This window comes from Myotis daubentonii, chromosome 11 (genome assembly GCF_963259705.1).
Source record: "Myotis daubentonii chromosome 11, mMyoDau2.1, whole genome shotgun sequence".
Lineage (NCBI taxonomy): Eukaryota > Metazoa > Chordata > Mammalia > Chiroptera > Vespertilionidae > Myotis > Myotis daubentonii.
In genome coordinates, this window is record NC_081850.1 from 55,902,155 (window position 1) to 55,916,258 (window position 14,104).

Sequence of the window (14,104 nt, forward strand, 5' to 3'; positions counted from 1 at the left end):
ATATGAGGTCACCTAAGTCCTGTGGTGATGGGGTGGGGAGGGTAAAGACCCTGGGGATGAGATCTGAAAAAACCATTCATTTTATGTGCTACTAATTCAGAATGCAGATTCTAATTTGTTCACTCATAGTTCAGTTTAGCAAACATTCACCGATGCCCACTGCATGTAAGATTCTGGGGCATCAGACTGTCCCTGCTCTCACAGAGCTACAGTCCAGTAGGGGGAAGAGACAAATATGGCTGTGCTACATGGCAGAGTGGAAGATGTGCTGGGAGATGCACATTAATAAAGATCTCATGCTCAGATCCTCTTTCTCCAACCCACCTCTCAGCAAACAGTGCTGGAAAACAAGATTTCAGAGAGCACTACATCACATTTACATCGTGTTTCAAAGTTCTACATCCATTATATTTATTCCTTATGAGAGCCCTGTGAGGTCAGCGTAATGAACCCCATATAGTACAGGAATACGATAATGATGACAATGTAGCAGTGAGTATTTACCAAGCACTCACACTATACCAGGAATTGATTTGGTGATTTATTTGGATGGTCTCATTTGTTCCCCACCCACCTTACAAGGCAGTTAATAGATTAGATCCATTTTATAAATGAAGGAAGGGAGGCAATGTGGCTTGCCCAAGGTCACCAGGCAGGTAAGTAGTAACCAACAGGGATATACGGAGCTCATGCAACAGACACTAGGAGCTAGGGGAGCTGAAGGCTCTGGAGTGTCCATTCTGTACCCAGGATGCTCTCTCCTCATTCCCCTACAGTACACTGATTGCAGGGACTGTCTTGCCTGCCAGATATACCTGCTCCCCCATGGCTCCCTCTCTCCACTATCCCTCCTGCCCTGTCAGGTCTCAGTGCTACCCATTCTCCACATCTCCTCACTGCCTCTCCACCTCTGTTCAAGCCTCAGCATCTCTCCCTTCAACTACTATAATAGCTTTCTGGCTTCTTGGTCTCCAGGCTCATCTGTCTACTATCCAGCCTCTATATTCCTACCAGCCCTGGTCATGTCACATTCATGTTCAAAAACCGCCATGGCTCCTCACAGCTCCAGAATAAAGTCCAACCATTCAAGGCCTTGCACACCCACCACGAGGCTAACTTTTCCTCCACAAACCCTGCATTCAAGTAAAAATATAACAAGTCAGTGATTCTCAACCACACCTCACACTTTGTTGCCTCTATCCTGTGATTTAGGGGAACCAATCTCCAATTCCCTGAGCCCCACTTCTCTGTGTCAACGTTACATTCACCTTCCAGGGCTATCTTTACTTCTCATCCAGGAAGCTCTTAGATATTATCTTCCCTTTCTCTTAATGCCCCTGGCATCTATTGTTTCATTCTTGAATTCAGCATTTCCCAAGCGCCTGCCTTTGTGGTTATCTCATCAGACCCACGTGGCACCCACACCTCTTGAACAGCTTCTGATATCCTTGGAGGAATCACCTGTTCTCCACTCTGTATTCATATAGAGGGGTGGAGCTGACCTCATCCGTCCTCCCACCCAACCCCTCCCCCCCAGCGGCATTACCAACTGAAGAGAGTGTGCCCACTTCAGGAGGATGGGAGCTAGTGTTCAAAATCTTAACTCCCCGATCATTTTTATTCAAGGATTTTTAAAGACAAAGATTCAGGGTTAGGGGTTAAGGCAGTGATGGTGAACCTTTTGAGCTCGGCGTGTCAGCATTTTGAAAAACCCTAACTTAACTCTGGTGCTGTGTCACATATAGAAATTTTTTGATATTTGCAACCATAGTAAAACAAAGACTTACATTTTTGATATTTATTTTATATACTTAAATGCCATTTAACGAAGAAAAATCAACCCCAAAAATGAGTTCACGTGTCACCTCTGACACGCGTGTCATAGGTTCGCCATCACTGGGTTAAGGGGTCATGGGTAAAGCTTCAGTGTTTTCCTTAGTCTGATTAACTCCGTTTCTGATGTATTCTTATCTGGTGTCTTTATCACTGTGGTTGGGTGATCTAACTGACTTGAAGAATTAAGATTCTGTAAGATATTTCATGACTGTGCATCACTGACATTATTTTTAAAACAAAAGGCAGAAACTAAATGTTTTGTGACTATTGTTATGTTTAAGCCAGTGATTTTCAACCTTTTTCATCTCATGGCACACATAAACTAATACTAAAATTCAGTGGCACAACAAAAAATATATTTTTGCCAATCTGACAAAAAAAAAAAAATAAGGTATACTTTTGATTCATTCACACCGAACAACTATTGTTGTGTTGGCTATTTTTATTTTTGTATTTGACAATCTAACGGAAAAGAGGTCTGTGCCTCTGACTAAATAGGTATTGCATGTTTTAAAAATTCCTGTGGCACACCAGTATGCCATGGCACACCACGTGAAAGTTGCTGTTTTATGTTGTGTATGAACTTTATATAAATGGAATTATGCTGTAAATAAAAAGTTGCTGGCTTAAGCTATCATTGTTTTGTGCTTAACTAGCTATATTTTTCTATTATCTCAAGAAAAGTGTATTTTTAAACATTTTTCCTAGAACTTGCTTTATAGGCAGACCTCTAGGACATGACTACCATACTTAAATTTTTTACTATAAGTGACTAAAGTATTTTCTTAATGTTTGACTACAAGCTATGTGACAACTAAGATAATTGAAACATTTAGTTAAAGCCCATACCTATATTTCTAGAGCAGTGGTTCTCAACCTTGTCTGCACATTAGAATCAACTGGGAATCTTTTTAAAATCCTGATTTCTGGGCCTCATCCTCCAGAAATTCTGTTTCTTTGTTACTAATGTTGTGGCCCCACCCCATAACAAAGAAACAGAATTTCCGGAGGATGAGGCCCAGAAATCAGGATTTTAAAAAGATTCCCAGCTGATTCTAATGTGCAGCCAAGATTGAGAACCACTGGTCTAGACCAGTGGTTGGCAAACTGCGGCCCCTTGAATGTGGCTCATCCACAAAATACCACGTGTGGGCACGCACATACAGTGCGATTGAAACTTCATGGCCATACTCAAGGAGCCAAAGAGCCGCATGTGGCTCGTGAGCCACAGTTTGCCAACCACTGGTCTAGACTATATGATCTAATACCTAAACGCATTTACTATTAACTGCTGGTTTCACCTCTATGAAAGGACGGCAGCTGTCCCAGTCCCATCAGTGTCATGTGATTGGTTTGGGATGGACATATGACCAATTCAAGCCAATGAGAGTTGACCTTGGGATTTTTCCTGAAACACGTGGAAAACACACTTCTTACTGGAATTTCTAAACTGGAAATGTGTAAACTTGCAGCTGCTAGGGGCCATCTGTGCCACCACATGGGGAGAGCCTGCTGGAGAGTGAAACCAAACACAGAGGAAATCAGAGCTAAGAGACAGAGAGAGAGATTTTTTAAGATATCATTTGAGTTTCTGGATTCAGCCATGCCTGAGCACAGCCTACTCCAGGATTTTTCAGTCATCTGAACCAGATAAAGTTGGGTTTCTGTCACTTGTAAGAAGAATCCTAAGCAATACACCTACTAAGGGCCAGATACCATGATGGGCAGTGGGGATGTAAGGTGTGAGCCCAATCCTAAAAGAGATCATTTTCTATCTTTTTATTGCTAACAACAGCTCTATTGGACTATAATTTATATACCATAACATTCATTCTTTTAAAGTATATGAATCTATGGTTTTTAGTATATTCACAGAATTGTACAACCATCACCACGATCACTATCTTGCATTGAAAATGACAAATATATCCTTACTCTTCTCCCCTGCACAACAGCTCCCCTCTTGAGCCCAGGGCTGGGTTTTACTCCTTTCTGCAGAACCAGCAACTGCAGTAGGTACTCAATTAATGCCTGTTGAGCTCTATTCAGACCTCCTTAAAAAACTCAGCCTCCATACAACAGTTGTTTGAGTCCTTTCTAAAGCACAATGAATGAGAGAATAGATAGTTGGCAAAGCCACTCAAGGAAAGGACGTGATCACCAACCACTAAGTTTTCTCTGGTTTTCTACGTCTATGTTTGCATCAGGGTACACTTCCGGAGAGATGCACACCTGGAATGTGCTCCTTTGGCTCCTAAACTTTTTCTAAGTTTATTACAGAGTAATTTAAAATAGTAACCATTGGGAAAACATAAGTCCAATAAGAAGGGAATGATTTAATACTTGTGCACCCAAAAGACAGAGTAGTTGACAGCCACTAAAAATCATTTTTAAAAAAATGATTGGAGGACATGGAGAAATACCCGTGATATAATGTTAACTGAATGAAACAAAATATAAAAGGGCATAAGTACATAAATTAGTAAATACCAGCCACTGGAAGGGAATAATGCTAATTACTTTCTGTAGGTGAATTATGGGAAATTACTTTTTTTATGCTTCTCTATAATTTTCCATTTTCTAAAATGAACATTAATCAAATCAGAAAAGCCAGTAATTTTTAAAAACTCATTTCTTGGTTATTTATTTCATTAATGTGGCTACCAAAGAGTGAGAAACAACCACATGAAGAACATTTCTGAATCTCCTATAAAATTTAAAAAACAACAACATTGTCCCTCAGAAGCTTTTAATCCAACATGTAAGAAATATAATCCAGCATGTTTACCTTTTTACTTTGACTGCCAGGAAGCTCAGAGTTAAAATGCAATACTCAAAAATGCAATAAGCATCCTAGCCCAGGTTTCTTGGTACAGCAATTTTAATGCTTCTAAAGGGTTTCTGATGATTCTTTTACCTATATTTTCAGTTGTCCAGTTTATGTTTTTATTTATTCAACTCTTTCTTGGAATACATATAGAAATATTTGCTAAAGTGATTTGAGGTGCCCCAGAGAAAAGAGGTCCTGACTAGCAGATGCTCTGTTGGGCTGTTTCATTTTTACAAACACATGTCACTGAATGGGGCTTTAAAGGTTCTGTCACTGTTCTAATTACAGTAGAGGATCAACCCTGGATAAATGCATGTAGAATGCTCGTTTACTGACACAAGCTGACCCAATGATGGGATTAACCCATTCCTTGCTAAATATCCATCTCTTTGAATGCTGTGTGCACAAAGGTCCATCCTGGCTGCGCACAGTCTCTGGCCATTGACTGACAGCAAATGTCAGCAAAGCCAGCCAAAATCAGCTCACCGCATCCATCTGTGTTCAAGTCTACAGACAAAAAGTGACACAGCCAGCAAGTGATTAGGGAGTAAACACAATCCACAAAGACAGTCCATCTGAATGAAACAGGTCCCAAACACTCTTCAGATGACTGTAGATTTTGCTGCAATTACCCAGACCAATCCTTCTTTTACTTCAGCTCAGGAAGAAAGTACCTCCACTTTAAACATGGGCCACTTTAAAAAATTAGGTATTATATCACTTGGGCATTCTATTCTCCCAAATGTGACACCTCATGGCAGGAGATAACATAATTATTTGATTATAAACCAGAATTCTTTTTTTTCTGGTGATAACTTCACTGATTCTTCATGAGATTTCAAAAGCAAGAAAACAAAATAGGCAGTCTTAATCTTTCTGTTGTGACCATTTTATCACACCCAATGTCTCAACGTCTTACTTGTGAATCCATGCCAGAGGAAAACAAGAGGAGGGAGGCAGGAAACATTTACTTAGTGTTTATAGCACGCCAGACAGAGCACTGGCTGCTGAGTCCACCAGCTCAAGGTATTTCCACTCTGGCCTGTTATCGCCCTTAAGCATCACATCACCACCCTGCAGAGTACATAGAATGGTCACACTTTTTCATATGTGGAAATCTAGGCTTAGGAGAATAAATGCCGTGCTCAAAGTCACCCAGGGGTAAGATAACCTGTTTCTGAGTAGAACGCAGGTCCAATCTACCCCAAAGCCCATGCTCTGTGCCCCTTCACAGAGATAGAGATGCATCCTATTTGCAGGAGACTGATACTACCCACTGTCCTCCTTCCCAATGCTTTCTACATATTCCCACGATCTGAAGAGCCTCCTAACTGCCTCATCCTCTTGACTCTGGGCCCTCTCACTCAGAAAGTCATCAAGACACACTTGAAAAATAAAATTAAAAGCTTCAACCCACGCCCTGAAACCAAACACCCATCCCTTTACTGCCACAAACAGGCTAATATGAAATCTCGTTCAGGGAAGCTTTCTAGAGGGATAAACGGATGATGAAAACATTATGCAGCTGACAATATTTGGTGATGATGCAAGCAGGGCTGCCCTGTCTACAAACGTTTTTGTCTCCAAAGAACCAGTTCTCATGTGTCATTCATATATATATATATATATATATATATATATATATATATATATATATATGCAGGCACACACACACACACACACACACACACACAGAGAAGCAACAGAGAAACAGGGCATGCCTCCATGTAATTGCATCGTCCTCTCCATTTATGTGTGCAGGGCAAGTACCCCAGAGAACTTTAAGTGTTCAGACAAAGATGAGGGCGATGGGAATGTCATTCAAAAATGATTTCACACCGGGTTAGCTCTGCACAGTCCGACCCCCTCACCCTCACTCACCCCAACCCCACCCCAGTTTGCATCCTCCTGGGGAAGAGGAAGCCTCTAGGCTTGCAGCAACCTTCTCGCACCACCACTGTCACCCGTTCCTTCACCTTTTATTTACAGCGCAGAGCAGGCTGGTTAGTTCGTGAAGGGAGGATGGCAGGGAATAATATGCAATCCAGGTTTCTGCTCTTACTCCAGGGACCAAAAAGGAGCCAGACAGAGAAGAAAGCAGAGCCTGGGCTGCACGATCTGCGCGGCAGCGCGGCTCTCCTCTTGGATGGGGTATGCACCTGGGCTCTAGCAGAGGCGCCCTGAGAGCACCAGGAAGCCGGGGTCAAGCCCAGCGCCCAGGCCAGGCTTGGCGCGGTGGAAGAGGCGCCAATCCAGCTTACTGCACAGGAAATCACTGCCCCCTTCAGGCCGCGTCTCAGACTCTGCGGCCAGAGCGCTGGAGGCTTCCTTAGTCAGAAAAACTCGCAAACCCGACCTCGCGAGCGACAATCGCTCCTCCAAACACCTTCTGCGCACCTCACTCAGACCCCGAGCTGCAGTGAAGGTCCGTGAAACCCAAGCCAAGGGGGTGAGGAAGGGGCTTGAGAGGGGAAGCTCTAGGCTATTCGGCTCCCCTGGGAGAAGGAGGTCGGGAGACCGAGACCGCTGCTGCACTCCAAGTCCCTGCTTCAAGTCTGCGCCCAGAGAAACTGTGCCTGCAGCCGCTGGGCCAACAGCAGCAGCGCAGCCGAACGGGGTACCCCGCGCATCCGGGGCAAGACCTGCTCAGGGCACTCTTTGAGCAACTAACCCAAGGGCGCGGGGTAGGTGGGGGGGGGGGGGGTTCCTTATAAAACTGCTCCGGCCACATCCAGGCGGCAGCGCTGCAGAACCTGAGGCCCCACACCTATCTGCACCGTGCGGACCAAGCACCTAGCCCCGCTGCGCGCGCTGGCCCCTCGGGTCCGGAGCCCTCCGGACCTCAGAGCGTGGCTCGGCTCTCCTGGGGCCCGCGAGCAGGCCAATGGCTCCCCAGCCCCAGGTGGCCCAGTTTGCAGTCATTGCGCTAGTTCCTCCCACCTGGTACTCCATAGCCCCACCAGCGGGACCTGGGCAGGGAAAACCAATGCAGGCCTTTTGGGGGACCCAGTTCCCACCTTCTCTACTCCTTCTCTGGTTAAAGGAGATCCTAATCTTCTATCCTACACCTCACACACATATATACATACATGCAATCCCTAAGGAGTGAGATGCTTAGCAAATCTTGGTCACAGCTGTGCCAGCCAAGCCCGGTGGGACACCAGAGGGTGAGCACTGAGCACCAGTTGGCAATGCTCTTGGCAGGCACTGACGGGTCAATCAGGGCTTTGCCCAAGGACCAAAGCTTACCTCTGTCCAACACTCCCCCCACCACACACACACACACACACACACACACACACACACACACACCATTGCCCACTACAGCCCCGACGGCGCGGGCAGCCGGACACTCACCTCCGTGTCATAGAGCCGCAGGTCGAGGAAGTAGGGGCGCAGAAGCGACTCGTTTCGGATCTGCTCTATGGCCAATTCCACCGCGGGAAGTACGCCGCGCCCGATGCTGCCCTTGGCCACCTCCTTGGTGAGCGGCATGAGGCCCATGATGGAGAGCGGCGGGCTGCTGGGCGGCGGCCGGGGGGCGCCCCGCGCCCAGCCCCAGGCCCCGGGCGCCAGTGGTAGCAGCAGCGGCAGCAGCAGGAGCAGCAGCAGGCGCGCGGGCGGCGGCGGTGGCGGCGGTGGCGGCGGCCCGGGCTGTCCGAAGCTCCGCGGGGAAGCCATGCCGCGCCGCGGGCTGCGGGCGCTGGCTCACTCGGCCCGCATGGCCTGGCCCGGCCCGCCGCCCCGCGCCGAGCTCTCCCCGCGGCGCCCGCGCAATGGCGCCGCCCCCGCTCCGGCTCCGGCTCGGCTCAGAACGGCCCCGGCGGCGGCAGCAGCGGCGCCCGTGACGGATCAATCACGCTGGGAAGGGGTGGGAGCGAGAGGAGTGCGGGAGGCGGGGAGTAAACGAGCAAACGCGGGGAGGGGGGCCAGCGTCTCTGCGCGCGCCTCCCTCCCGCACGGCCGCCCCGAACCGGGCCGCCTCCGCCCGCCCCCGTGCGCGCTCTGAGCCGCTCTCCCGCCGGGAGCCTCTCCGCAGCAGCTCCCGGAACGGGGCCGGGGGAGGGCGAGCGGCAGGAAACGCGGGAGGCGAAGGCGAGGCTGCTCAGCGGAGGCTCGGGCCGCCTCCGGGGACGGGGACGAGCCGTGCGCGCTTGGGAAGGGGGAGGCGCTGGCGCTGCGGCTGCGGCGGGGAGGGCTGCCTTCCCAGCACACGCATACACGCGCCCCCGACCCTCCGCTGCGCGGGTTGCCGCTGCCCGCCAGGGACCTGAACATCCGAGGACAGAAATCTGGGAACGAGAACTGGAGAACTGGCCAGCACTGCTTTCCCGAGCGCTTCCTGCAGCACCTGCACGGTGGTTTGGGACTGCTTCTCTGAGGTCTGGCTGGGAAGGGCGGCGAGTGCGCAAGGAGGCGAGGCGTCAGGCACCTGCAGCCAGTGTTCTCCTCTGCGCGGGTTCCCTGGGGTGGAGGAATGAGAGGGGAGGGCCCAGCCCGGAGGGACAGCCGAAAACGCTGCCACTGCCGGCGCTGGAACACCTCCTGGTACTCGGTGTCCCGCTGGTCCTTGGGGTCTTGGATGAGAGCCCCTCTCTTCCCCACCAGACGGAGAAGCCGCCCTTTGCCAAACCCAGGCAAGACTGGAGTCCTCACCTTGCCTGTGCTACCGCCCCCTCCAGGCATTTGACCTCCCCGCGTCCCCACTCTGGAAGGGCTCCGCCCTAAAATTCTCCCAGGGTGGGAGCACCGTTCTCAGGCCACCGCAGGTTCGGGTCCGCGCACCGCAAGACTTAGCCCTCTCTCTGCCAGGTCTGCACTGGCTAACCTTAAGCAAAGCAGTCCTGTGATCTGATCTAGGGCTTTGCTCCCCGTGTGTCTCTCCATACTTGAAGAATATACATCGTGATCATGAAAATATAAAATCCCAAGGGGTGATTAATCAGGGGGACACAGGTCATCAAATAAATAAATAAATAAATAAACCACCCTTGATCCTGCACCAAACATTGTGGGTGAAACTGATGACCTTGTAACAAGGTTGGGTGTTTAGCCTTCCCTGAACACTTAATACATGCCTTACAATCTAATCCTCACAACAGCCCTCTGCATTGCTAGAAGTATTGCTTATCATCCTCACTTTACAGGTGAATGCCCTGAGGTTTCACAGTTTTTCAAATTACACAGAGCTACCCAGGGAGGACTGGAACCCAGAGCCAACAGGAGCTCTCTACATAGTGCAGTGGGAACGAGGATGGGAAACAGCTTCCCCAGCAGGCAGGAGGTACAATGCCCTGACTTTGGATTGTTCTGGACCTCATTTCCCTCAGGCATGTGCTGAAGGAGTTGGACCAGACTATGTCCACAAACTTGCTCTTCTGCAATGAAGCAGGAAGGGGCAACCCTGAATTACAGGATAGGTTCTCAGGAAACATGAAGGAGAAGGGAGGTTGAGCTAACTCCTGGAGAGTACGTTGGACAGCTCCAGGGAAAACTGGCCAAATTCTTCCTGCCCTAATTCCTCTTTCTAGGCTTCTGCAGACACCACCTCGCTGGCTAAGTGGAGCGTTTTCTTCTCTCCAAGCTGGAAGGTTTGCCTGGGAAGAGATGACCTGAGCATCTCCACCAAAAACAAACAAACAAACAAACAAAAATCCATAGGACAATGTAATCTCCAGATGCTTACTCAGCTGGTGTCTCACTTGACGTCACAGATATCCTCTAGTCATAAGCTTCTGGCATCTGCCATTCCTCAATCTTTCAGCTCAGGTTTCTGAATGAGCATTTTACTTTTTTTCTTTTATTTCCTTTGTCATTTATGTTTTCCTTGTAGTTTGTACCAATATAATCTGCTGACACCTCCATCTGGGAATAAGTTGAAAGCTAGAAGAACTTTGCTTGACATTTACTAAGTGGTTGAAGGCCCTGATGGGCAACCTGCCTTTCCTGTCCTCTGTCTCCACTTATGGGGTGCCCAGGCCCCAAGACACATGGCCTGGGACCAGCACAGACCCCAGGAGAACCAGACTCACTCTCCATCAGCCTGGTTTCAGGCCAAGCTCTGATCTCATGCCCCACTTCTGATGTCTGGGCATCCCTCTGGCTCACAGATCCCACCCTGACCTGTGTTCCAGTTTGAGTAACTGGATCCTTGGTGTGCTTCCTGGTGATGAGTTCCTGCCTCAGCCACCAGCCTCAAGTCCATGTTCCTCTAGAACTACAGTCCAGCCTTTTGCTATGATAATCATTTGTTCCTGCAACAAATGTTTTACAGTGTCTACTATGTGCTGGGCAGTGTCCTAGGAGCTGAGGACACAGGAATAAATAAGCCAAACTAAAATCCTGTTCTCATAAAATTTAAAATCTAGTGGGAGACAATAAACAGAAATAAGCATAAGATATTTTATGTCAGTTTATGAACAACAATAAAGCAGGAAAGAGGATTGAGACTGACAGGGTGGGACTGCAATTTGAAATAGGGAGGTCACAGAAGGACACACTGAGGTGACTTTTCAGCAAAGGCCAAAAGGAGGTAAGAAAAACCTGCAAATGATGTTCCCGATAAAGGAACAGCATGGTAGGGGCTCCAAGACAGTAGTATGCCTGGCATGTTCAAGGAACAGTCAGGAAGCCAACTGGCTAGGGTGAGCAAGGGGAAAAACAATAGCACCCAAGGTCAAAGGCAGAGGGAATCAGGTAGGACCTAGGCATTGTCAGGACTTTGGCTTGTACATGATGAAGTAGGAACTACTGGAGGATACTAAGTGGAGCAGTGACATGATCTGATATATTTTAACATGAACTCTCTGGCTGTCAAGTGAAGAATCATTGGTATAGAAGCATGGAAACCGATTAGGAGGTTATTACAATAAGCCAGGTATGGTGGCAAGAACCAGGTGCAGGCAGGAGGTGGTGAGAAGTGGCTAGGTTAAGGATTTTTCTCCTTCATAGTAGTGGGAATAAAATGCATTGGCAGATGCCAAGTCCCAGGGCTGTGGTAAACACTGATCCTTAGGAGCTCGTCTACCTTGCAAGAGATGTAGGGGCTTTAGAAAGCAACATGGTCAGGGGTACACCCCTAGGAAGTGATGAATATCACCTCAGATCTGTATGGCTTCAATTCTCATCTTCCAAAACCCTACCTCCTCAGCAATCCTTTCTCCCGTGTCCTCTACCGACACACAAGAACCAGAAGCTGGTCTCCAAACCACAGTTCAGAGTTGGTCCTGAGACATGGTGCCTTTTCCCTTTCTGGGATTTTGGGGCACCGTGGTCCACTGACTGCCTATCAGAAGGAACCCCATCCCTGTGAGCAGGACAAGAGCGGGAGGCTAAACAGGCCTCCCTCTGCTGTCTGTCCTCCTTCCATATTGGGCTGGACACCCCTTGCCACCCCAGTGCCAGCTACCCAGATCTGACTTCCCAAAACTGCCTCCTCTCAGGACTGGGTTGAGTTTCCAATACCTTGTTCCCAGTCTGACCTGTCACCCATGCTGCCTCTCCTCTAACTCCCATTTGTTAAAAAAATCACAAGCCATGTTTGCAAACATCTCCCATGTATTTCTTATTCATGTTTATATTGAAATGTTTCTTTCAACAAAGTAGCTCAGCTGGATTTTTAAAAGTTCATTATTTGTTTTCATTTTTTAAATGGATAAGTTATGAATGATGGATCCAAACAAGATTAGTTGAATGAATCGAAGTTGCTTTTCTCTTTTCACAAGGCATGTTTTTTAAACCGTAAAATTGAGTTTCAGGCATCAAATGTGGTCTGGTGACACAGTTTGAGTAGTAATAATAGCTACCATTTATTAAACACCTACCTCCTCTGTGCCAGACACTTTGGTATGCATCATCTTAATCTTCATGACTACCTGAAAAATAGGTGTTAGAATCCCAGTTTTGCAAATTATGAGACTGGGGTCCAGATGGATTAAATGATGTGCCTAATGACACCCAGCTTATGAAACTGAGGTCCAGATGGATGATGTGCCTAATGACACTCAGCAGAGACAATGACAGAGCCCAAACCCAGTCTGTCTGACCCCAAACTCCCTGCCTGTGCCTCTACTCCACATGCCTCTCCTTGAAGATGCCCTTATGTGACTGGAGAGAAAATAGTCTTAAAGAAGCAAAGAATGCTGCTGAGGATCAACACCAGAGAGAGGTAAAATGACTTGGCCAGAGTCCTCCGCTGAATTAGACATGAAACTAATTCTCCTTCTGGTTATCAGGGGAAAGTGTCTGGCTTAGAGACAGTCTATGACTAAACCCTTCAGGAGTCAGTGCTAAGCCTGGGGTGGACCAGCAGAGCCTGGAGCCTTCTCTTCTACCCCAGCTCCTCGTGTGGTTTGAGAACAGTGGAAAGATGGTTCCATGTTGTCTGGACAGGTCCTAAGTGTACATGGGCAGGAAATTTAGCTCATAACAGACTGGCAAAGGAACACAAAGCCCCTCTCATTTAGAGGTTTCAAAATCAGATCCTTTACAAAGGAGATCATGGATGGATAAAAGGCACAATTGAGGAACAGAGCCCTATTTGGGAAGAGTCTTGTCAAGTCTCTGGTCCCAAAATGCACCAAGCCTAAGGGGCAATGGTGAGTTTTGGAGTCAATAGTCCTGGGTTCAGGTTCTAGCTTACCAATTATTAGTGTTGCAACTTTGGGTCACTTTTAGTTTCCTTGTCTGTAAAGTGAAAAATAAATGATTCCTCTTTCACAATAACAAGGTTATTGTGTGGCTTAATAAAATAGCAACTAATACTAGTATGTATTGAGCACTCAAATGTGCTAGGCACTATTCCAAGTGTATATAATTAAATCCCTTATTAAATAAGATGATGCATATAAAGTATTTCATACAGAACTTATTGGGCATGCAACTGGTGATGATGATGATAATGATGGTGGTGGTGGTGGTGGTGATAAAAAATACCACCAGAAATGGCCAGATCAGTGCCTCCTGAGGCTCCCACTCCATTATTTGATTAATGGAATTTCTGTAGATTATTTCTTAGGCTCTACCAAAGTCAGCCTTCCTATTGCATCCGCTTTGGATCCCAATCTGCTGCTGGAGGCCATGGTGCTCCCCCTCACCCTTGGCAGCTCCTCAGCAAAGACAGTCACAGGCACCTCCTCACTCTCATCCCCAACCAAGTCTTCTCTTCCTCAGAAGTGTTATCTAACTTCCTCAGTCTTCCCTAGCCACCAGTTTAGAATCTGTCCATGGCTCTCTTCAAAGATAATACCCAGAACTGACCACAAACCTTCCACATGGGCCAAGAAGCATGTAGAATAGCTTGGCCATCCTTCTGTGCTCAGGCTCTAGACTGCTGTCCCTTCTGACCTTGCAGTCTAGAGTTACTTGCATTTTGCTAACAGTCATATCACCCTCTTTGGGTCATTGAAAACTTATGGTTCTCCAAGAGTCCCAGGTGGG

At 47.6% G+C, this 14,104-nt stretch overlaps 1 protein-coding gene across 1 annotated transcript in view; it reads right to left on the reverse strand.

Annotated features, from left to right (window-relative positions):
• GABBR2 (gamma-aminobutyric acid type B receptor subunit 2) overlaps positions 1 to 8,527 on the reverse strand; it is a 320,004-nt gene extending 311,477 nt beyond the window's left edge. Inside the window, exon 1 of the mRNA XM_059657467.1 lies at positions 8,024 to 8,527. Coding sequence (XP_059513450.1) covers positions 8,024 to 8,347 — 324 coding nt within the window. The 5' untranslated portion in view covers positions 8,348 to 8,527. The remainder of the gene's footprint in view (positions 1 to 8,023) is intronic.
• Positions 8,528 to 14,104: the final 5,577 nt, after the last annotated feature.